This window comes from Serinus canaria, chromosome 10 (assembly GCF_022539315.1).
Source record: "Serinus canaria isolate serCan28SL12 chromosome 10, serCan2020, whole genome shotgun sequence".
Lineage (NCBI taxonomy): Eukaryota > Metazoa > Chordata > Aves > Passeriformes > Fringillidae > Serinus > Serinus canaria.
Genome location: NC_066324.1, coordinates 10,052,315 through 10,077,843, shown reverse-complemented (window position 1 = coordinate 10,077,843; position 25,529 = coordinate 10,052,315). Strand labels below are relative to the sequence as shown.

Sequence of the window (25,529 nt, the reverse complement as noted above, 5' to 3'; positions counted from 1 at the left end):
CATGCAGGGAGGAGCAGAGAATCTGCTTGTTTCAGAGGCAGCACATGGTGCTGCTGTTCAGACAGGACTGTGGAAGGGCCCACCCAAGGGTCTGAGGACTGGGAACCTGAGGAGTCTGATAAAGCTTCTGAGAAAAAAAATTCTGACACTCACTCTCATTATAGGCAAGGCAAGCACTGTTCTGTAATGTCTCTTCCATTGACACATGAAAAGTCCACCTCTGCTCGACCAAATGCACCTTTCAGCCAGTGCTTATAAGCCTCCATGGTTTATAGAGCACTTATGCTTGGCAGTTTGCAGGTGAGCACGTGTTTACAGTAAAGATTTACTCAGTGGTTTTGCATCTTCTCTTCTTACCCCCACCCCCCACGTTACAGATCCTTGCAAATCTTTCAAACTTTGTGACTGCAGCAGCTCTCTGTGACAAAGCTTCACTGATGCCATGCAACTTGTAAAAGTATTTGATGCAGGTATCTCCAGATGTTATCTTTCTTTCCTGGAAATCTCAAGGTTAAATAATTTATCTGAGGCAATTCGACATGGATAGATTATTATCTGGATAATTATGGCCTGTGTACTCAATTTAGAAATGCTAACATGGTACCTGGAGAGAGTGTATTTGGACAGCAGGGCAGGATTTCGACTTAAGTGGATATTTGATACCCAGCTGGATTTGTTTCCCAGTTAAGGACTGCAATGTCAGAGTGCTTTATGGGCTTCTTTCATGATGGGTTGTTTGTTAAAGAGCTGCCTTGTGGGAGACTCCTGTGCTGGGGCCTTGCTTGCCCCAGCTTTAACACTGAGAAACTTTACTAGCAGTTGGTAATGTATTGATTGCTTCTGTGTTTCTGTGGAGAAAATCATAATAATAATTTATTTTGTACCAGCAGCATCTCCTTTGGCATATCCAGCAGTTCTTTTGTGAAGGAAATGATACTCGTAGGCAGAAGATGCAGAGGTTACTTTGTATCAAAGATAACAGTATAATTACACAGATTCTTTCATTCAAATGAAATAAAATGGTGTGTGCCTACCACAAATCCAGATAGAGTGAAATTATATTTACAAGAAAACTACAATGAAAACCTGCTTTGTTCCAATAAATTCTACTTAATTGCAGTTCTGATCATAATGAAAATCCCACTTCATTAAAGACATGCAGAGTTAGGGGGATTGGCACAACTGTAAAATGGTTCTATACTTAAGGGAAAAAACCCCTGATCCCATCCCAGGCTGTGATGTTGAACGAGCCCTGTGGGCTGGCAGAAGTGCTGTGTGTTACTGAACGGGTGTCACGTTTCAAACTGCCCTGTAGGTCCTCAGGAATGAAGAGGGATCTGTATGAGGGGAAGCCAGTCCCTCGTCCACTCTGCCAGTGGAGTTCCTAGTGGTCAAAAGAAAGGGATGCCCAGGACTCTTAAATATTTTTGTCTGTTTTCCTCCTTATCATAAAACTTGAAGTTAGTCTGTTGCATTGGTTATAGCTGTGAACAAGCAAAATTAATGCTAAACCTTAGGGTGAAAAAAAAGAATGTTCTACTGTGAATTTCCTCTTTTTGTTTTTTTTAAGACATCTTGAATATGCCTGCAGTCTCAAGTCTTCATTTGTTGGAGACAAAGTTCCCTATTTAGAAAAGGTTTGACTGCCAAGAACTCCTCTTGCTTTTCTCAAGTGTCAATTGACAGTTCCACTCAGTCTGAGAAACATGTACTCAACAGGCAAAAATACAGTTATGTTTATTATCAGTAATGAACATTTCTCCTTTGCTCTACTGGCTGCTGTCCCACTGACTTTGCATTTATCCTACCTGCAAAATCCCATCTGAGAGAAAGCACCTTTGTTGCTGCTCAGAGCAGCTCCCAGGCAGGGTACTGGACAGAGCACAGGTGAGCTTTTGCACCCTGAAGGTGGGCAGAGCACACCCCTTGAACCTTAAAGAATTCTGGTGGTGTCCAGCAGGTTCCCAGACACCTGGGTGAGCTGTGGGAAGATGCTGTGTGTGGGAAATGGCTGGGAGAATAGGGAAGGAGGAGGAGAAGGAGGCAGCTTTGTGCTGTCACCATCCAGTCTTGGAGGACTGAACTGGCACACCCAGGGTGCCCACTTGTGCAGAGGCTGGAGATATGTGAGGTAAAGATAACAGATGGCAGCAGGCAGAAAGGATTACTGTGGTCAGTAAAGGCTGAGCTGTCAGCACACAAAATGTGTCACTAGTGACAATAGAAAAGCAAGTTTATTCCTTAACAAATGGAGGTTTAGGACAAAATGGAGATCTTCTAGGAAGCCTAGCAGATCTGCTGACTGAATTATGCTATTTTTGGGCTGTACTCTCTTGCTTTGCTTGGTCTTTTTGTGACAATTGCAGTGTTGGTAGATCAAGCCATGAAAAGTTTGTATGGCATAAAGTAGCTGGAAAACTTCCTGGTAGACTGGAACTTCCTTTTAGTCAGATGAGTCTGTTCAAATCCAGATGGTTCAAAGAAAACTGTCACTGAAATTCATATTCATAAGGAAAAAAATGAAAACTGATAATGGAGTTCTGTTGTATTCTGATGCATCTTTAATCCTCTCTAAAATAAAATTAGTAAGTGGTGTCCACCAGAAAAAAAGAGAACTATCTGATAGATAGGAAACAGATTAGCACTTACTGCTATACTTCAGGATCTTGCAGAATCACAAGAGAGCAAGCAGTTTTAATAATATTAAACAATAGCACTACTGTGACATATTTAAGTCTCCCAGAGTACCGTGCAGTTCAACTGTTAAAATGCAGGCAGGAAGAATTTCCCTCGGGGCCAGAAGAATGTTGTATTTTACTGAAGTGTCTGCTCAAGCTGGGGGATGGAAAGTCAGCCACAGCCTGCCTGTAAAATTAATACACCTGAGGCAAGAGCAGACGAGTGAGAAGTTCCTTTGCCGTTTGACAAAGGTGTTGGCAAAGCCAAAGGCTGCATTGATTTGTTTGGAGTTATGTGAACCTCAATACATTTAATGCTCTGATTTTGAGCACGTCTTGGCTGATGACCTGCAAGGCTTACAGACCCATTTCTTCTCTGTTGACTTGGCCAGCCTTTGCATCTGGGTAAAAGTTGCTGCTGCCAGCAGATGAGAGAGGACAGCACAGTGAAACTTTTCTAGCAGTGCTGGTGCACGAGGTGTGAGCTGCTCCCCAGAGCTCAGTTACAGCTCTCCCAGCCAGTGGAATAACCAGACTTGTGTCAGCTGAGGGGAGCAGGGGAGAGGAAAGCAGACTCTCAGCCTTCTGGGAGTTGCTAGGCACATTGTTTTTATGTGGCTGCCATTACAGCATTTTGTGAGACACAGCGTGGCTGGTCCTGGTTGCAGGGGGGAAAACAGAGGAGTCTCAGGGTTGCTGGAGTCCAAGGGAAGAGCTGCTGAAACTCAGCAAGTTGCAATATCCACCCAGATGTGCTGTTCAGCTGCCCATAAGGTGCCATCTCACAGAGGCAATCACAACCCCACCAGGGGTGCCTGACTTTGCAGCACATTTGCTCTGAAGTGCAGGGTGTTGTAGCTGCGCCTTGAATTTTGTCAGAAACCAATAAAACATGGAATTAGGTGCTAGCACCTTAAAGATGACCTCTTTGTTTTTTCTTCATCTGAAGCAATTCAGTTTCTGCATGTTACACATTCTGTTGCTGTTTGAACAGCTGAAAATGTTCATACTACTTTTTTTTTTTGCATTGATAAAAGCGTCAATTTCTGCAACCTATGTATAGAAAACCATTATTATAGGGTTTAAAACATTCTTCTAAAGTACAGGCCAGATCATTTAAGCTGCTGGTTTTCTCTTAGAGCAGGATATAACTACAGATGCTCCACAGCATGCCCTCACCACACAGAAATAGTTGACTATAGTTCAGTGAGCAACCCAGGGATTCAATGTGGGGAGACCTCACAGCCTCCAGAGCCAGAGAAACCTCTGTGCATATTTGGCCTGAATGGAGAAGTTCTTGCCAGCACTTTCAGTCAGAGAGTGGGACCTTAATGAAGACCCCAGTGAGCCATCTCAAATCTCAAGCTTATGAAGTCTAAGGGAACTTTAAATTCTGGGCTGGTTGGTCAGAATAGGGTTTGGCAAAATGACAGCCATGAAGCACAGACTGATGTTAAGGTTATTCACACTTGTTGTTGTGGAGTGTATGATTCACTTTTTTTCTCTTCTAAAGAGACAATTAGATTAAATTTCAAGCCCAGTATAATTGTGCATAAAATGCAGATCTAAGAGGGGTCTTGGAATCAGGTGGATGCAGCAGCAAATACAACTTGCTGGATTTGATATGAGGACTGGTTTCCATTCAACTTTGTTCTCACTGGATAGAAAAGCCAGTGTGGATTAATGAGTAAATGGTTCTCTTTTTCTGACTTGGCTGATGTATTCCATCCCTTTTTGCTGTGTGATTCATTGGCAGTGAGGACTCTTGTATAAGTATGTAGTGTGAGATTTGCAGAGTTGCTTTGCAGGAATTGTATCTGCTTAGCTTAGAAACCTACAGTACTGCTGTGATTACCAAGATGTGACAGAACTTGTTTGAATTATCACCAACTCAGTTTTGAATTTCAGAAATAAGTGGGTGTTTCCCAGGTATCAGCCTCATGGTCCCAGTGTGACCAGTGCCTGCTGCTGTGAGTTGGGCAGCAAGCAGGGGCACTGGACATCCTGCCCAGGGGTGCCAGGCTCAGGACTAGGGGGGCTGGAGCTGTCTCTCCCCCTCAGCACCTCAATTCCTTTAAATGTCAAAATGAAACCAGCAATCTCCCTTTTCAAGGCTGGAGATCTGTTCCATAGGCATGAGTGATAATGACATTTATTTTATCACTTCAATACCCTATCAGGACCTAAAAACGTGCCCCAGTTGGTCAGGCTGTTCTGTGTAAAAGTTCAGACCTTTACCATTGGCAGGGACTGCTGGCTGGCTTTTTCTGCTGTCACTGTACAACGTGACCACAGTGGGCCACTCATCTGGGCCAGAGGCCATGCTGGCCTCCCCACAGTGCAGAGGATGATCCAAGTCACTTGGGGACAGCATTGTTAATCATTCCCAGCCAAACAACATGTGCTACGCTTGCAGTTTGACATCCAAAGTGTCCTGTAAAGCATAAGGGGAGAACTTATAAACAGTAGAAAGTGGGAGTTCTTGATTGTGTCTGAAGTGTGTAAGAAGGCAGCGAGTGTGATTTCACAACAGCATTGCTGCAGTTCTGTTCTAACTTGGCTTCACTCATGGCACTGAGGAAATGCAGGGGGCAAACACAAACAAACAAACATATATAATAGTGGTTGGCATGTGTGGCAAGCTGAACACAAGCCAAAAATCAGCTGTGCCAGGGAGAGCCCTGGTGGAGCTTGGATAGTCCTTGTGTTCAGCGCTGCGTGCTGGCAGTCCCATAAAGCAGTCCCAGTCCCACCAGGGTGGAAATGTCCTGGGAGGCTTCCTCAGGACCTGGGTTAACACAAAAATTGCCCCCAGGCTGAGTAATGGAAGAGTTGCTGGATTTTGGGAGGAGGAAAGGTGCTGCCAGTTCACTGGGAGTAAGAAAGTGTGTACCGTGGCTGGTTACATGCTCAGAGAGAAGGACCAGCATCCTGATGTGAGAGCTCTGGCAACTCATAACACCCAATAGAGCTTTTCTTCTCACAAAAACTGCAAGCTGTCAAAATTGTATGTTGCTAATGATGTGAATTGGAGGCCAGAGTTGGGCTCTCAAGAGCTGATTTATGTAAAACAGGTTCAAACACAGCTACTAAAACTTAAGATTAAGAAAAGAGAGCGTGTGTTACCCATCACTTACTGTCTGCTGTATTGTTACATGGCAGCATTGTAAGTAATTTTTCTAGGAATCAATTTAAACCAGGAAATAGATAAAAATAAAATTATACCAGAACAAAACATTGAGTGATCTGCTGGCCCTGTGGTACAGATATAAATCTGTATTCGTTTGTTGAGAGAGATGCATCAGTGAGAACACGATTTAGATGAATCTAAATGCTAGATTTTATCAAAGCACTGAGTCAGGATGCTACATTATGAATTCAGAGTCTGTGACATTTGTCTACATCTTTTATGAAGCAGAAATAGGAAAATAATATCAAGGACTGGAATAACTGGTTTCATCCAGGTTGAAGAGCAGTTTTGGTAAATTTTAATTGCCTTTCAGAACTCAGTCTTGGTACTTCAGCAAAGAATAAACTGACTCTGTGCAGCACAGGGTCTTTGAAGGCCAGGTTTACCTTTGTCCTTGAGTCTGTTGAGCAAAGGCAGAAACCTTGGACACTTTGTTCTCTCTTATTCTTTATTCAAACTGTTGTGGCCTCCAAACAACAAAAGAAAGAGCTGCACAGAGCCAGACTCCCACTCCATTTACACTGAAGTAAATCCAGTATATTTTCATTGTATTTGAATTGCTCTGGATTTGCTAACCAGGCCAGAATTCAGTCTCTGGGCTATAAAATTCATTTTATGCTCCGAACAGCTGAGCCTGTTAGGGAGATCTGCTTGGACAGCATTTTAAGTGACTTGCACTGAGGTTGAGTTGGTAACAAAAGAGTGCTGCCAAAGTGTGCAAGGAATACATGGACAGTGATGTTCAGTGTCCAGCAGAAAGCACATGGAAAATAGGAAGCTGAGTCTTAAGTCATCTACTCACATATGTTCATTTTCTTGGAGAAAGAAGTAGGTAAACAAACATGGATAGGATTAGTGTTGATATGCTTCAAAAAAGGGATGAGTGTTATGATAAGCAAAGAAAAATGTGAATTGTGAAAACTTGATCCTGAACATGGAGACTTTCTTGCCCAGGAGTATGAGCTGCAACAAGTCACAACGCCTCTCTCTGTTGAGAAAGAGGAACCATGCTGGTATGACCTGGCAGGACAAGATCCTGTACCTTGTCATGCCAGTTTGGAGGAAATTGTTTATTTCCCAGCTTTCAGCATCCAGGAAGTTTTGGCTAAGGTTTCTGAGAAAGTATATTATCATGCAGATGTCAGATCTCTGCAGCAAATAGAACCTGAATCAATAAAAGTTTAGGGGATGGTATAAATCTATCAGTTCATTTGAGCCTATGTTTTCTGGGGTGATATATCTATGCCTAATATGGTAGATTAAGAGAAAGGAGTTTTTTTCTTTGTAAAATGAATCTCTCTTTTTCTTAGAATTACAAAAATTAGGTTTATGTTAACAGTCCTGTGGCCAGCAGATCTTGATAATGAAGGCTGTTAATTCTTACTGTGATGAGTCAACTCATGCAGATTCATATCATGTACCTAGTATATGTAGAAAATATGAGTATGTATTTTAAAATCAGATAAAAAATTTTGATGATATCTTAAAACATTGATCTGAGGAAAATGATGCATTTTGCTGGCTGTATTCCATTAGGACTAGCAGTGAAGTCATGTGTCTAATCACTGTAGTTATTTGTCATATATTACAGTGAGTCAGAGATTCTGACTGTCTGCCCACTGAATGCAGATGTTGCCCTCCAGCAGCAGCTTCCATCTGCAATCCATTCAGCAAAAGTTCATGGCACCTCTTTGTTCCAGTGAGCTGCAGGAAAAAGCAGCTGTGCTCACCTGGCAGAGGCAAGAAGAGCAGCAGGAGCAGGAGTGCTGTCAGCTGCCCCTGGGGAGAGGCACTGTCAGGAGGCCAGGGCTGTGCATGGAATGGGTAGGGCAGGAGCCACTCCTGTCACCAGCACAGTTCCTGCTGAAAGGAAGGGATGGAGGGCTGTGGAGGTCTGGGGAGCATTCCTGCTCCTCCAGGAGCCAGCAGCTCCCCAGCAGCCCCTCCCATGGGTGGGCAGTGCTCAGTGCTGCCTTGGGCTGCACTGGGCTCTGCTTTAAAACATCCCACAAAAGCTTCAGCAAAGAGGTCTCCTAAGAAAATCAGCCTCCAGAAGGAATGTGTTTGCACCTCTGTAGCAGGAGTATTGCATGAAGGTTCTGCTGGTTCTGCCCAAAACTTTAGGGGTGCTCTCTTCTTTAATGGGTAATGGTAAGAGATATTTTGGAGAATGCCAGGATACACCACTTCTAGCAAACAGGAGACCTACAGGCTGCCTAGATCCGTCCCTGTCACCAGCCAGGCAATTTATCACCAAAGGGAGCATGTGAATCAAGCTGGCTTTGTGTCCACCCTTTATTCCTTTCTGCATTTATTCATTGAGCATCTGAAGTTTCTCTAGCAGTGGGAAGAAAGAAAAAACAATCCAGCAGTGATGAACAGACTATTCCTGTAGGTTCTGTTCTGGTAAAATATGAAGAATGACTCATAGAAAGAAGTACTTTACCAGGTTACATCGGGTCAAGGCTGACTTTGTTGTACTTTAATCAGATCAGTCACAGTTGTGTAGGTCTGTGTTTTTAAAGCTTATTTCACTTGTTTTTATTTACCCAACGTCCACTTTTCTCAGGGCATTGGAAACATGAACTATTTCTATCAGCAGTTTCAGTGTTTGCAATGCAGCTGCTACACCACAGAGATCATTTCTGGCCAGTGCTGAGCTGCTCACAGCACTCAGTGCGTGACCTTCCCTGTTGACAGCTGTCAATCACTTACAGCTTATGCCCTTGCCTTGGGGTGAATCCCACCTTGTGCCAGAGGCAGGGCTGGTTCCACAGGACAAAAAAATACAGTGTTCAAGTAAGAAGGGCAAATCTGAGGGGCTACCAGCAGTAGCTGAGGGGTTGGAGGGTGTGAAAGGGCTGCAGGTGCTGTGTGTGTGTTTGAGGAGCCGCAGTCACGCACGCTGCGCTTACGGACTCTGCGTCAGCAGCTCTTTGGCAACAGAGCCAGCTCGATCACAGTCAGTTCCAGGAACCCACAACCAGCTCTACCTCTGTCTTCTCAGACACTCTTCCCAATCTCTGCCTGCCTGGAAGGCTGGCACATGTCTAAGTCGTGTCTGCCAATGTGAAAATGTACTTGAGCTTTTCGCCTAGGAAAGAAATCCCAAGGGAGAAGTAGAAGAAGGTGTCAGTGAATAAAGATGTGCTTGTGCAGTTACTATACATGTGGGCTTTGGCTGTGTTTGGTTTTGTTGTAAGTTTGCAGCATTAAGAGGTATTTTTAAAGCTCATTTAGTTCAGCAATAGTTGAGAGTTTCTGCTAATCCTTTCTGAAGCCTTGGTTTTTGACACAATACTTAATTGGCATGTTACTTCTCAGTGCTACCTGCAGCACACAAAAAGTTTAAATGATTAATCAAGTTGTTTGAGCAGATTTCAACAGGATTAAGAATTAACTGGAGTTCACCAAAATTTTCCAGATGAGATGCAGACCAAGGCTTTGATTCTACTCAGGACAGCAAGTTAATGTGTAACAAGACAGGTTATCTCATCTGGTCACTTCTTGTGACTTAGGCATAAATGGTGCATGGACAGGTATTTTCATTGCAGCAACAGCCACAGATTTCTGGCAGAAAAGTGTTTTTCAGGCTCAGTCCTTTAAATACTTCAATTACTCTTCGTTCACAGACTCCTTAAAAGAAAGGAGCATCTGAAAAGCAGTAACTGGCAATACTGTGTTTATCTCATTTGTAGAAATTCCCTTTGGGCTGGGGCTGATAGTCCAAGGTGGGGTTCTTCATCCCCCCAGCTGCCAGTGAGGTTCAGCTCTGGATCTGAACCTTCCAGCTCAGGCCACTGCCTGGTGATGGAGCACTCACTGTTTTATGCTGCCAGGTAGAGTGTACAAAATGTCCAAGGTTTGATTTGAAGTACAGTTCTGGACAGAGGAGTAACTGCAAAAAGGCATCTTTTAGGTATCTTTTACTCAGGTGACAGGTTCTCTCCATCTTTTAGGTATCTTTTACTCAGGTGACAGGTTCTCTCCGTGTCCTTCAGGCACCTCTGCTGATCTTACTGATTCAGGACTGTTAGTGCTGCAAAACCAGTAACACTGGTGCAAAGAGCTGGATTCTCCCCTGTCTTGTGTGCTATCAGCAAAAGTCTTTGCTGTTTTCTAGTGCAGATTTTGAATAATTGGATGATGTACCACAGGGGGAGAGTAAAGCAGCTTGAGTTTTCCTACTGAAGAGAGATTTTTGGTCTCAAGATCAGAAAAAAAGAAATGACTGGAGTGTATTTAAACTAAGTTCATCTGACCTCAATGACTGAATAAATCTGAAACCCCTCCATGTCATTTTAAGGCCTACTTAAGCAAGACAGGCAAACACTGATTCTTGGCATGCTTTTGTAGACACTGTATTGCCATTTTATCTTGAGTCATGTTTGCTGTTTATTTAATGTTACAGTGATTACTTCCAACCTGATAAATAAATGAAATCACAAATGACATACTCCTAGGGCTGAGCAATGGAGCATTAAGGTCATGGAAAGAGTGGAGTGTGCAGTTCTAAAAGATTTTTCTGTGGGATGTGCTGATGATTCTTTGAAACTACTTACTGGAAAAATTATAGGTTGCAAAGCAATAAATCTGATCTTCGAGTGAGTTTTAATTTTGAAAAAGAACAATGTAAAAATGCCACCTTTGTGCTCAACAGCCCTTTTCTTTTAATGTTTCAGTTTAGAGATATCTTACATTTACTGCATTGCCAAAGATTGTTTTCTTCTGATTTCTTAACTCCACTTACTTTTGAAGAGTCCATGTGACTCCAAGGACCAGTGGTTGGACTTTGTTTCCTATCTTGAAGGGGGAGCACTGTTATTCCTGCTTTTTAGCTTTTATTTCTGGGACAAGAGGTAAAAAATATTTAAGTACCTTGAAAGTGCTGATGCTTTCCTGGTGGGAATTTTCAAAGAACCAAATCTGTGTAATCTCATTAGTGTCCCTCTGTATTTATGTGTCTGTGTATTGATGTGTTTAACTCCTTTAGAAGTAGTCTGGTACCAGTTGAAGAGTCATCCATGTTGAAGTTTGATTAATAATATAAAAGAGAAGCAGTTGTGAAAAACAGAACTTGTGGTCATTGCCCTCCTTCCCATGGAGGAGAGAGATAACAGAGATAATTTTTCTTCTTCCTTAAGTATTATTCATTAATAATTTCCCTTCTTTCTTCTAGGCACCAGTAACAGATGTGCAGTTTGGCCCTATGAGACTTCATCAAGATCAACTTCAGGTAACACAGCAGTTCAAACTGAAGTCTTGATTTCTAAAATATCATGGATGGTAAAATTTATGACTGGAACTTTTCAGATTATAGAGATCTTCAAAGAAAATTTTGCTCAAGAGATAATGTGCACATAACAGATTTTTATAATGACATTCTGTCTATGTGATATCCTAAAACCTCTGCCTGTTTTCTCTAACCATCTCTCAGCTCATAAAAACAGAGCTATCTATTTTTTCTGCTATCAGTTACCATGTAATCAATTTAGTTTGTGCCTCATTTTGTATTTTACTGGTAGTAAAATTCTTAATCACAATCTCATCAAACTGATACCAAGCCAACCAAACTTGCAATTTCATTACAAAAGATACGAAGTGAGCTTGGCAAAATATATTTTTTTAATTGTTCATTACTGACTGACAATAATTAATCTTCTTTTATGCCTTTGTTAATAAATGGTTTATGTCATTTGTCCCCTTTCTTTGCCTGGGTTGGACAGGAGGTTTAGAGATACATGGCTCCTTTGGAAATTCTCCCATAACTCAAGGCATACTGAACCATTAATCATCCAGGATGTTCCTCTGTCAGGAATTGCAAAACTCCTCAGTAGAGGCAATGTGGACCTAATAACTGGAAAATGTCTGTCTTAAGAACTGCAGTTTAACATCTTCTTCTTGAGCCATTGTCAGAACAGTAATATCATCAAAAATCAGATCTTAGGACATCCTCATCCAACTGTTCCCCAAAATCAGAATAGTCCTTGAGTATTTCTGCTACCTGTATTGTTTTTAGTGATTGTATCACTTTTTTCCAGTCATAGACCACTCTGAAATGCTGCTGATTTATCCTGGTAATATAGCTGACAGATGTGAGGGAAGGAGAAGGTGGGCAACATCACATTCCTGCCAGAGTCAGTCGTGCAACTCAGATCTCCTGACTTTCTGTGCTGTTGTTGAAACCCATTCTTCCCCTCTTCAGGAGTGTTATAGATTAACTTCACTAAACACAGCCCAAACTATGACATGTTTTTTGCAAACAGTTTTGCAGGTTGCTATAAAAGGAACCTGAACTGAATGTGTGCAAAATCCTTCATTCTTACAAAAACATGAGTGCACGGAAATGTTCAGATTTCCTGGTAGACATTTCACCAGCCTGGTCCAAAGTGTAACAGCACTGGAGCTCCTAAAATCACACAGAAGATAAACAGCAGTGGGATGTGATGTGAGTTACACGTGCTTCACTTTGCCTGACCAAAACATATCTGAGTGTGGCTTGATTCAACTTCTGAAAGATTGGTGTCTTGGGACAATAGACCAAATGCTGGCTTAGTTACCCATCTCTCCCAAAAGGCTGCATGTGCTGAGCCATCCCCCAAATCAACACAGATCTGTAATCTGCCATGCTGTATTCTTCCAGGCAAGAGAAGTTTTCTTCTGAAAACATTATCCTGACACAAAGCACAATTACATCAGTGAGTCTTCCTTGGCAGACTTTGTTCAACTTCTTTGCTGTATTAAATCCTAGAACTGGAAATACATTTTAAAGGAATTGGGCCTTATCATGTTTTTAGTCTATAGGCATTGTGTTGATTTTAAAAAGGCTTAGAGAGATTAGTTACTGGCAAGTACAAGGCAAGTTAGGGCAGAGCCAATAGTGGCTCATAGGTCTGACCTCCAGTTCTGGATTTCAGCTCTGGTAATCTCCTTCTGTCATATAAATCCCAAGTAGGCTTTGTGTAGGAGTCACACAGGGACACACTCCATGTACAGAGGAACTGCTTCTGAGTTCAGTCTGGCATGAGTTCCGTTTGACCAGCCTGTCCAGAGTTTCCAGACACCCCACAGAGTGGGCAGCATCCAGTACTTTGGGGAATTAGGATGAGATGGGAAGGAAAGCAGACTTTTTGTCATGCCATTGAAGCAGCATTAAATACTTTTTCACACGAGATAAACTGTGGGGGTTTTTTGCTTGTTGTTGTTGGGATTTTATTTTTTTCCCCCTTTTCTGGAATATGATCCTGGCAAGAAAAATAAACCCCAAGAAAAAGGCTGCATGTGAGACAGTTTCAGAGAAGTGGATTCACTGTTGGTTCATGTACACTCTCTGAAACTCAGGCATCTTTTCTCAGCTGATTGCCTAAGCTCTCTCTGTACAAAATGACAAGAGAGGCAGTTCCAAAACTTGTTCTTCCCATGTGGGTGTGCCATGGCTCGGGCAGACTGTTGCCCCCACTTGAAACACCTCTGTATACAGATAACTATAAAAAATCAGTGCTCTGTAGAAAGCAATTCTCTTAAAAACAACGGATTAAGCCTCAAAAGTGGCTTTAAAAGCCACGTTAAGAAGAGGGCAAAGTCACAGAACGTCCTGCAAGGGTAAGACTGGTTTGTGATGCCCCCCTGCCTGTCCCCACCTCAGGTACTTTTGGTGTTTGCCGAGGAGGACGAGCAGAGCGGCGCCTTCCGCTGGGCGTGTGACAAGGCTGGGTTTCGCTGCAATCTCGCCAGGACACCCCAGGCTGCTCTAGAGTGTTTCCTAGAGAAACACCATGACATTATCATCATTGACCACAGACATTCCAGACACTTTGATGCAGAAGCATTATGCAGGTAAGCACCGTCTCAGTGTAATTAATGCTTAATGATATGGTTAACACAGCATCAAAGGTTTTTTGCTTTTATGTGATGTTTTTATAAACTCTCTAGAGCAGTGATTCGTTTGGTTTTAGGCAGGTGGTCACTGGCAGCATCAAATACTATTACTTCAGTGCTTTACATCTGATAGCAGCAGCATTTTTGATTGTGTCCTAGGGTCTCTGAAGCTCCATCTGGCTTGGAGCCACAGTGTACAATTTTGTTGCCATAGTGAACTGTTGGCTATTTTTTTGGTTTTCTTTTGTTATTTGAGGTTTTTTTTTCAAATACCTGGTTCCTTGTTTTCACACTAAATAGACTGCAAAGATAGCATGTGCCACCAAGCACCTTTATTAATTAATTCACTTCATTAATGTTCTAATTTTTTTGGAATGTCACTTCCTGTTGAATAACTCCCAAGTGTGCACGTTTCCATATCTACAACATTTGAAAACATGTTATGAAGAGCAAAATTGCAAACAGAGTCAAAAATAATTTTAGAAACTGCTGTGAAGTGTGAAAAAAGGAGGAAAGGATTTGCCTTTGTGAGTCCCTCCACAGAGCCAGTGAAATCACCTTGGGAACGTGTCCAGACTGAACAAGGCTGTGGGTTGGGGTGCCAGGGTCAGGCTGTGTGCCCTGGGGGACTGTGCTGGGGCAGAGGCTCTTGCTGGGCTGAGACAAGTAGATGAGATCTTTGTCAGGCCAAGACTAGGTAGCAGTGCTGTTCCCCATGTTCCATTTTTGCCAGTCTGTCCCAGAATTAGGTAAAATGCCCTTTAAGTGAGTGAGGCCAAGCCCTTCAAACAAGTCCATTAAATGCTGTTTCAGAGAGGATATTTTTTGCTATTCCCCCACTGAGAGTACTTGAGTTGTCCATTAATCTATGTTCATGGAGTCTCAGATATCATTTATTCTCCTTTCTCAGCAGCAGACTCTGGATTTGACTTCTGTTTTGTTGTTAAATGATTTAAAAGAGATGTTTTGAGAAATGTGCTGTCTGAAGGTTCTATAAAGTCATGTTTTCTGAAATGTGAGCTTAAAAATAATTTAAATTGTTTGCTTTTTGTTTAAAGGTCTATCAGAACAACGAAAGCCTCAGAAAACACAGTCATTATTTGTGTAGTACAAAGGTAAATACTCATACCTTTCCTTTCCCTTGTGATCAAATCTTACCATTGTAAAAGTTAACCTGAAAAACCATTAACATTAAAAAACTAGAATTAGAACTTCCTGCTGTGCTAATAATAATGTGCTGTACCAGAGTTTTTACTGTACTTGACCATAGGATTGGGACAGAAATTGTTTTTTTAATTTCTGGGTTTTTTACTCAAGAATCTCACTTTGAGTTTTGTTTTGGGTTCCTCCTTGCACTCCCTCCCCATCACTGCAGGCTTTCAGAGCATGTTTCAAACAACTTCTGCAACATCCTGCACAAAACTGTCTTGCAGATCTGTGTTTAGAACCTTTCTTAATCTATCTGCCTTTCAATATGAATAATCTCAGTGAAAACCAGGGATCTGCTGAGTATGGAAAGTGATATAGAACAATTTTATCAGTACAAAATATCATCTGACCACAGTTTTAAAAGCAAAAGAGATTATGACATCTCAGTAAAGTACTGCATATACTATTTTCCTCCCCCTCCTTTGAAAACATTGCCTATAAAATAATGTAAAAGTAAAAAATAAAGAAATTCTGTGTATTTAATGAAACTAAATAACTGGAAACTAATTTCCTCCAAGTATAGTTTGGGAATGGCCATTTCTCAGAACACATTAATTCTGACAAGCAATTCTGAGGTGCTGAAATTTACCATTAAAAATACACTACCATCTCTACCAAAATAAAAAAAAAGACCCTAATTAAACATTTCAAGATCCAAAACTCCCTGCATAAATCAAAGCTATTGTGCCCTCTGCTAAACATGACCAGCTTCAAAATGCTTATTGACAGACACCTCCCATAATGGCCTTTCTTCCTGATTCCAGCCATCCATTCATGTATGTTGAAGGGTCTTTTAACAATTATATTGCCAGCTTATTCAGATACTTCATTTGGAAACGTGTCCCAAGTGTGAATTACTAGAAGGCACTGGGTAGGCAGCACTAGAAAATCCATCTTCATTCAGGCACCTTGAGTTGCCCATCTAAGATTTAGGATATTCAGATAACAAGTAGTTTCTTAAATCTTTGGCTGTGCACATTTTCAGGTGCTTTTCTGACTAATGCTTGCATCAACAACAAGGATCCAGTACAGAAAAAAGTCCAGTTATCTAGCTCAGTAATTGGTTTCCTTGAAGCATTAATGTTTTTTTGATGTAAGCAGCTTATTCCATGCATGAAGGAAAATAACATTTCGGCTTATCCATGCCAAAGTGGAAAGCTTAGAAAAAATACAAAAAAAATGTTTTATTCCTATGTCCTGTAAGGATCTAGCAGTATTAGCCTCAGTGTGACATCTGGGGTACAGGCAGATGAATGGATTGTGAGGTTTGGTCTGAGTTCATTACAAAATCTCTGATTTCTCCTCCTTGTTCAAAGGCACACTGACCGTGAGGAGTCGTCCATACTGCCCCTGATCTCTGCTGGCTTCACCAGGGTATGTGCTGGACTCGCCTGCCTTGCTCTGACATTTCAGAATTGTCCTGCAAGAAGCTCTCCAGAAGTTTGGCTGTCAGTCACCATTTGTGTCAGTGATCCAACCTGTAGATTTTTTTTGTGCTGCTCACTCTTCTGTGTCCCAATTCTGAACGTTGACATGACACTCCTGGGGATGTAAGGAGTGGGACTGAGACTCCTCAACTTCAAACATTTATTTCAGATTAAATACACGATCCTTTCCTTGAGAAGTTGACATTGACAAATTGATTAGTGGCAGAGTCAGAGAGCAGCTTGCAGTGAACAACAGAACGTGCTGTGGGAAATTTCTTCTGTCAAATGCCAATCCCCATGGTAAACAGGCTTCACACGCTGTCAAGTGCTATTAGCTATTGTTTGGAGGCACCTGAGAAGTATTGCATTGAATCTGTTCCTTGGCAACTGCTCCAGCTGAGCAGAAAAGGTGCTAATTAGTGCATCAGTTGAGTGGGCACCTTATTGCCTTCAGCTGACGCTAGAACGAGGTTGGGCCTGATTTACAGCATAATTCCAAATTTTGGTTGTGTGCTCACCAGGTTTTTGCTGTTCCATCACATTCCATTTGCACCCATCTGCTTATTCCTGGTATGGTCCTGATCCAGGAAATGCTACAGCCTGAAGATAATGGCATTTATATGAACAGAGTCATTCCAGAGGGCACATAAGTAATTCAACACAGGTTCTGAATTATTTATGGATCAGAGCCTTGGAAATGGGGCTAATGGCAAAGCACAGAAAATTTTGTTTAGCAGCTGAGATTGTGGTGGCTTACCTGTGACAATCAGTTCTCCTGCCCAAAATGTCCATGTCTGTGGGAGTTTAGTGTGAACAAAGATTTAACATTCAGGCTCATACCTGGTAAATAGGAAATGGTTTTTTAAGAAGTGAAAGATACTGAGATCATTGCTATAAAAACTCCAAGGTCAATAAAGGAATATTTCACAGGAAATTTTAGTTTCATCTATATATTAGCAATTGGAAACTCATAATAATTTCAAGTTTTAACTACTTGAGACATAACAGCTTTTCACTGTTATTTTAAGAAAGCTAAAAGTAGACTTATTTAAAAATACTTTGATCCTGCTGACAATCACAGAGAATAAACAGGTTGGTTAAACCTCATTGCCATGAGGATCTGTCACTTTTTCAAAATGCAGTAACTTGAAAAGTTTTGCTAGTACCAAAAAATAATCTTCTCTCATTGCTCGTGTCCCAGCATGTTCATTTTTGGCAAATCTACTCCTTTTCTGGTTCTTTAGCAAGCAAAAGAAATCTGAGCTTCAAATCCTTGCAGACAGGAATGTGTATTAATGAAATATTTCTAACCTTTTATTTGCAGAGATATGTAGAAAATTCTAGTAGAATGGCCTGTTACAATGAGTTGATTCAGCTGGAATTTGGACAGGTGCAGGCACAATTCAAGCTAAGGTAATTTTACCAAACACATTATCAACACAGAATTTTCAATTTTGCTAGATCTTTAATAGAGTATTTATTTTAATCTGCAGTAGTTAATTATAGAATGTCAGTTACTTGAAGAAAATACATTAATTGTTAGACTGCAACGTTATTCAGTATGGAGTTGTAATACTTTATTATCACATATAAGAATAAAGTGGATAACATTTTTTAGATGCCTTTTTCTTTTTTCACCAGGGCATGTAATTCATTATTTACAGCATTAGAGAAAAGTCAAGAAGCCATTGAGATCACAAGTGAAGACCATGTAATACAGGTTTGTTCCAGTCATAACTAGAGAAAATTCCTCTGTGTTTTATTTTGTCTATGATTACACTTACTCTTTCTAACAGCACAAGAATCTAATCTAACTTAATGGCTCTGGAAGATGGAAGTGAGTTTAGCTGTAGAGTAGAATCTTCTCCATTTCAAGTGTCTGGCATAAATCAAATAAATTCTAATGGGGATTGTTGTTTCTGAATGAACAAGAATTTACTGTCTTGTTTCTATTTTTTGTATTGATTCCTTATCTCCATTATTCATTCCTTCTCTGTAGCAAGAATGAATGCAGCCACTGGCTTATGTGCATTCTTTTCCAGAAATATTTTGTGTTAATTTGATGCTCTTTAAAATCTAATGGATGTTCTATTCAAATAATTGTACTTTTTTTTTTTTTTCTAAAATCTGATACTGTTTGATGGATCAGAATTTTTGGACCAACTGGTTTTGAATGTAATCCTCTCTTAGGGATTTCTTTAAAACAGGGAAAAGAAATTGTGCTTAGTTTTGTGGTTCTGAAAACCATAATCTCTTTAAAGGAGTTAGTTCCATCCCTAGCCATGAAGCAGTGACAAGTGATTTTATTATCAGTAAAGAGCTTGAGTCAAAGCCTCTGGGAATTCTAACATGCATTCAATTTGTACCTTCTTGAGCCAAATCTGGACAATGTCAACTTCACTGAAGGATGTGCCTTTCTCATCCCTTTTACAGAAATAACAGAACACATCCTGAAGTTGTTTTAAAGACACGTTTTTGCAGACCAAATTTTGTCCCACTGCTGACAGCCCCAGGGTTTGAGAGAAGTGACACTTGCTGGAGTCCTGGAGCTCCAGCAGGCACAGGGAGGGGAAGGAAGGAAGGGTTCCCTTGGGAAGGAGCTTTTAGAGGAGAACCATTAGAAGTAGAGTGGCACCTTTTCCTTTCTCTCACATGGAAACACTGTAAGTTGGAAAGGCTTTCAGAGGCTGCTTTGCCAGGACTGTGCTTGTAACTCAGCAATGAGAGGCCAGGAAGGGGTGGGCTCTTGGTACCAGTCTTCAGCTTTGTTGGGCAAGGGCCAAAACCTGCAGTGAAATGCAGCATTCACTTCAGGGAGAAGCATGCTTTATTAAACCCCACTGCTTCCACTCTGCTCGGCTGGGCTGGGCCTGGACATGGGGATAGGGATGCTTGGCCCTTAAACAGAATAAGATGATGAATTTGCTAATAGATATGGATAATATTCCTATGGTATTCCAACATCCAGTTGGTGATTTTTAGGAACACTGGGGAAAGTTTGAGGTTTATTGGTTTGGGAACTGACAGAGCCAGTTTTTCAGGAATTTATGTTGTCTGTCTAAACTCTGTGGATATGTGATACTCAGCTGTTTGTACAATTTCCCTCTCTTTGCTGACGTGCACACACTCTGCACAGAAATTCTAGCATGGAAATTCCTGGTTTGCTGCACAAAGAAAAAAATGTGAGCATCTCTCTCAGGAATAGTACATGCAGACATTTATTTCAGGCTGGGAAAGAGATCTCCTAGTTAAGCAAGCAAAACAAGGGATTCTCTTGTGTTTTAAGTATACTGTTGAATGGGTATTTGTTTGTTTGTGTTTTTTTATCTCACAGTACGTCAACCCTGCTTTTGAAACAATGATGGGCTATCAAATAGGTGAACTAATAGAAAAGGAATTAACAGAAGTGCCTATAAATGAAAAAAAAGCTGATTTCCTGGATACTATTAATTCCTGCATAAAGATAGGAAAGGTGAGTAATGGCATTGTATCACTTTTATTTGCTACCTGTAAAAGTTATTGTAGTCCAGCAGTGAAACACATTGGGACTTGCAGCTTCACAGACACGTAGCATTTGCAACTTAAAACAAGAACAGGAAGTAATTTTTCATTTTTAAGGGCTTCTTTCTCTTTTCTTGCTTGGTAGAGATACTTGTTTTACAAAAATAAGTGACTTGCTGTGTTTCTTTATAATTTATGCTGTTGATAGCAAATGGTGTGGGAGTACCAAAGAAAAATGAGATGGCTGCACATGTTATCTGGTGCTATGTAAATGAGAAAAGTACCATATTGAAGAATTTCACCATGAAATGTGGAAGCTGATTTGCAAGTTCAGAATGTAAAAATATCAAGGAGACATTTGCAATATCACTTGAAAGCGATAGGCAGTGTCAGCTGCCAGCTGCCAGTCTGTTTAATTCCCTAATGGCATGGGAGCTGTCTAATGGATTTCCATTAGAAAGGTTCATTGCTCTGAGGTGAGCTGGTTTCTGATGTCATTGAACATGACATGATGCCTTGTAGGGAGAGGATCATGGAGGCTGCACAGAGGGATTTGGGAAGGGCTGTGTTGGATGATGCTCCATGGCCCAGGCTCACGGGCACTGTCCTTGGGAAGCAGCACAGCATTGGCACAGGGCAGGGAGATGCCAAAGGGATCCAGGATCTAAAAGCACAAATGCAAAGTTGTGGTGAGTCATGCTCTGGGGTCAGGGTGCTGACACAGCACTCAGTGGCAAAAGCTGGGTGCAGGTTCCAGGTGCATTTCAAGGAGATTGTGTCGCTCATTTCTAGGAGCGTTGGCCTGTTGGAAGAGGTCCCAGCAGCAGACAGTACTTTGGATTATGGTGCTGCACACTTCTGGCTGGAGTTATTCCAGTAAATGGGTGCAGTACAAAACTGATACTAGGAGGGAGTACTTATTAAGTTGTAATTCAAATACATTAGATGTGTCGGCTCTAAATCCACATCATCAATTCTCAAGATATAAAGTGCTAAATTTTTTTAATATTTTAGTGAGCTGATAAAAAATTCATTAATAATGGAAATATATTTTACTCTATGAATGATAGAAATCTAAACCTATTTCATCTCCTTCCTTGTAGTAATTTTACTCCTGGCTGTGTGGCTTTAACAGTGAGGTCTAATGAAATACTGCCTACTTAGACCTGTCTGTCTGGAACAGCTTAAGCTGTTTTTGGTGGATATTTTCTGTTTGCAGGTGTTCTGTGTTTCCCTCTGGAACATTTTATAATATGTAATCTATGCTACCTTACATTTATATATTAATATAAAAATGAATTGCCAATTAAATTATTACAGGGATCATTGGCAAGTAGAGGTTAACTGTGAGGAACAACCTTTGAAATACTTGAAGTTTTGAAATCATTTGCGTCAAGATATTACAGCATTTTCGGAGGTGCCTGAGTTACCTGGATCATTCTGGCATGGTCTGTGTGTAGTTTTCAGACTTGTGATTTCTTTATATCCTACATTTTGAAGGCTGCTTCTCACTACAATAGGCCATATTTTGGCCACAGCAAAGTAGGTTAGTGTAGGTTACAGCATATCAAAAAAGGAAACTCTCTGCTGCTGTGATAATCTCCTGTCAACAGGTTTGACTTTTGTTTTGAGCAAATATGCACTATACTAACAGAGTAATAGAAATAATAAGAAAGCAAGCTTTTCTGATCTTTGGAAAAATCTAAGCTGCATGAAATTTTTCTTGTCTTTAAATGGAATTTAGGAAGATGGACTCTGGCAGCATTTCACCTCTTGTGCTGACAAGCATAGTACTGTGAGCAAATTCAGTATAATAAAACAGAAGTTCATAGGTGTTATGAAACTTCTAACTCAGAATTAGAAATTGCAGGGTACGTAGGGATTCTTGGGTCAGGATGTTGTTTCTCTTAGCAAAAAACATATCTGTGGAAGTTAATTTTTTTGTTACTACAGCTGTCTGTAATTTGCCAGAAGCCAATGTTAATGACATGTTCATCCATCCATACTTGAGGAGTTAAAAAAGAGTTTGCTTTTCTTCATTCTTCTGTTTCAAGATTCAGATTGCATCCATTAAGATGAAATGTGCAGTTCTGACTAGAATTCTCGGTGCCTCTGATCTCTGCAGTCTGCTTTAGTTTTGCTTTCTCTGCAGTGAGATGAACACCTAGTGATGAAGCAGACAAGCCATGCAATTCCTCTCCCCTTTGGGAATGTTTGCAAGGTCTTTCCAGAGGGGGTGGGAGAGCAATCCCACTCTGTGATGAAGGTCTGTGGCAGCACCTTCCTAGCTCAGCCTGCTGTTCTGTGAGATGGTGTTCATGGAGTTTATTTTGGTCTGCTCTGTTTTCTGCCAGCAGTTTGCTGAGCTTTGCTGTCTGGTGCAGGAAGCCCCAGTCTAAAAGGAAGGCTGAGCTGGGGGTTGCTTACTGTGGATGGATGTGTGCCTTGGCCTTCCTCATGGAGTTTGGAAGCTCAGCACTGATGCACTCTGTAAGGAGTGGCACTGTGGGCTTTGCTGGGTGTGCTCTTTGCTCTGGTTTGCTCCCAGCACCCCCACAGCAGGAGCTGGCCCTGGAGCTTGTGTGGCTCCAGTGCAGACAGAACCATGGGCTTGAGTGACAGCACATCTTGGGAATAGCTCTTCTCTGCTGGATTGCTGACAGAGGCTCTGGGAGAGAGCATATGGTGTTCTTAAAATATGTTTTAAGTGACATCCCTGGGAGAACTTCACCTACCAGCAGGAGTTTGGCTTGGACCTCCTGCTTCTCAGAATTGCACTGACCTTTTCCCTCACACATTTCCTGCCACAGTTTCACAGGTTTTAGAAATTCACAAGTTAAAAAATCGATCTGTTGACTAAGAAGAGCACACTAGTGAATAACCTGCCTTAAAAGGATACACTTTCAATGAGGGAATTATCCAATCTGTAGTTTATGACTTCGCCCCTTTGTGCACATCCTGGGTTTATTACCTGGGTTAGAGATTAATTACTCATCTCTACCTCATCCTGGTTGTCAGGAAACTATTGATGTGCATACTTTTAATTATGAGAGCATTGAATTTTTTGGGGCTTGCTTTACCATCATTTGTATTCCTCAAGCAGCTCATGGAAGACATTATGCTCACTACACAGTTTGTTATTCACAGTTCTCTTCTCTGACAGATCCTCAGAAAAGCCTTTCATATTTTTTTTTCTGTACAGCCTGTCACCATGCAGTTCTCTGTGGGCTGGAGTTTTTATTTGCTGTCTTCATCCACATAAATGTAAAACTATTCTCTCTGTACCTGTGTGCTGGCCAGCTTGACTGTGAAATCTGTCAGTCTCACATAAATAAATACAGATTGTGTGGCTCATGAGGGTGTTTTCACATACATAAGATCTGATCCACAGTTTGAGCTCAACTGAAATGCAGCAATTGGCCTGAGCAATTTGTGTTAAGTGAACATGGAAGATGGATTTAATTATTAATTAATCACTTGGAATTTAGTAAATGCCCAGCTCAAAATGTGTATCTGTTAAAAAAGACCACCAGCAGCTGTTCTAGAGATGGGAACACATGGGCAATCCTAAAACCAGAGTGCTTTTAGAGGGGAGGCAGAATGCAGGAACTATTCTACTGGGCTCTCTTCTTCTTTAAAACAAACAGAATAAATCTCTGCTGCATTTGATAGTAAACTGTCAGTGTGGAAGGTAAATGTGCTGGGATACCAAAGCACTTTTAGTCACAGATACATTCCATGTTACCCAGTGATGAGACATCCCCGCCGTGCAGGAGGGGTGGTGTATCCAGCAGGGAAGGTGATGAGGGGGTGTAACAGCTTTGACCTTCCTGTCCTGGGTCCTGGGGAACCCACACATTCCACAGCCCCAGGGGATTCTGCTCCAGGCAGAGGCTGGTCTGAGCTCCTTCTCTCACAGGCTCTTGGCCAGCTCTCCCCAAAATGACCTGCAACACCATTGAGGTAGGATGGGGAAGAGAATGCAGCAAATTCCCACAGCTCCTGAGTTCCAGCTGTTGCCATCAGAGTGTTCCCAGGCTGCTCCTCTGGAAGTTGTCCTGCATTGGCAGCAGCCCAGTGACCTACGGGTTATTTACAGGGGAGAAATTTGAGGCTTTGAGCACAGTTTAACCAGTCCTGCCTGGTTTTGTATTGTGAGACAGCTTTCAGTGAAAGAAGGTATGGAGCTACAGCTTCTCTTCATGTTTTATCTGAACTTCCTTCCACTTGAATGATTTTTTCAGGAATGGCAAGGAATGTACTATGCGAAAAAGAAAAATGGAGATAGCATACAACAAAATGTGAAGATACTACCTGTCATTGGACAGGGAGGGTAAGTGTGAAAGCTGAAGTGATGATTTGTGTCTGAATGAAGGCTCAGTTTAGAGTTTAGTTGCCTCCAGCAGATATTATCATCCTGCTGCTGAGTATTATGGAAGCTCATGCAAGGAAGGGAGCCTCAGACCTCTGCACTTAATTCCCTGGGGTAAAATCAACTTTATATGTTGTGTGCAGGGAAAGTGAAATTCTAATTCTCCCCCAAAAGGAGCCAAAGATGCAGATGTGCTCAGTTGTGACTCTGACTCTTCTAATTCTCCCTGAAGTGCAAGTGCACCCTCTGGTCCTTCTGTGCCTCGTGTTGGTGTCACCAGGACCTACATCCTGTTTCACTGAGCACCTGTACTGCGTCCTTCCATGCTCACTCTTCTGTGCTCCTCCCATGGCTCTTGCCAAGGGTTGGTATGGGATGAGGTCACTGTGTGCTCTGATCATGGGCAAGATTCAAGCATGTCTAGATTTTTATGCAACTTCCACTTGGTCCCCAAATCAAGCCTTTGGAGCACCCAGGTGTCAGCACTGAATTAGAGCTGAGGTTTGGATGGGAATTAACACGCTGTTTTTTGCCTGCAGAAAGATTAGACACTATGTGTCAATTAGTAGACTGTGCAATGACAACAATAAGGTAAGTGAAAATAGTGCTATGCTCACTTTAGTTTGAGCCCTAAGTATAACAAAATAATGGCAGAGTTCTGACTAACTGGATTTCTCATGCTGAATTGTAGGTGGAGAAGACATGTGAATGTATTCAGGCTGAATCTCAGACAGGTATGACTTGTCTCTTCTGTCCCAAGAACTGGAGAACATACCTGGGGGGAGAATAAAGGCCACTGTTAGTGATTTGACTGCAACACAGTTTCACAGAACAGTCCTGTTTACCTAGTGATAAGCTGGGAATCCAACTCTAAAAGCAGGAAAGTAAATACAAGCCCCTCTCTACCTGCCTGACTTACTTAGAGGTGACATAAAGAGCCCACCTTGGAAAACGCTGTCCCGGGGCCCCAGGCTGGTGCTATGGTGTTGCTGGATTCAGTGCCACAATTCAGCTGTGGGTGGTGGGTCCCTGTGACAGAGTTGGAAATGAGAAGGGAGCTGTTGTGTTGCTGTGGCTGCTCTGTAGCACATGGCACCTGTGTCTCAAAGCATTGCTTTGAGCTGCATTGTGGGGAGCTTGCATGTGAGTGGAAATGAGGGTGACCAACACTGTAATTCACCCTCATCCCACATATCAGCACTTCAGTTAGGACATCCTTGGTATCCATGCTGTTCTTAGCTGTAGTTTCAGCACAGGCTGAATCCTGGAGTCCC

General features: G+C 41.7%; 1 protein-coding gene across 5 annotated transcripts in view; it reads left to right on the top strand.

Annotated features, from left to right (window-relative positions):
* PDE8A (phosphodiesterase 8A) overlaps window positions 1-25,529 on the top strand; it is a 148,324-nt gene that overhangs the window by 94,477 nt on the left and 28,318 nt on the right. For all 5 annotated transcript variants that reach the window (XM_009089962.4, XM_030228349.2, XM_030228348.2 and 2 more), the window contains 10 exons: window positions 11,048-11,104; window positions 13,514-13,704; window positions 14,805-14,861; window positions 16,272-16,329; window positions 17,707-17,795; window positions 18,024-18,102; window positions 19,717-19,854; window positions 24,128-24,216; window positions 24,795-24,846; window positions 24,947-24,989. In XM_009089962.4, coding sequence (XP_009088210.2) covers window positions 11,048-11,104; window positions 13,514-13,704; window positions 14,805-14,861; window positions 16,272-16,329; window positions 17,707-17,795; window positions 18,024-18,102; window positions 19,717-19,854; window positions 24,128-24,216; window positions 24,795-24,846; window positions 24,947-24,989 — 853 coding nt within the window. The remainder of the gene's footprint in view (window positions 1-11,047; window positions 11,105-13,513; window positions 13,705-14,804; window positions 14,862-16,271; window positions 16,330-17,706; window positions 17,796-18,023; window positions 18,103-19,716; window positions 19,855-24,127; window positions 24,217-24,794; window positions 24,847-24,946; window positions 24,990-25,529) is intronic.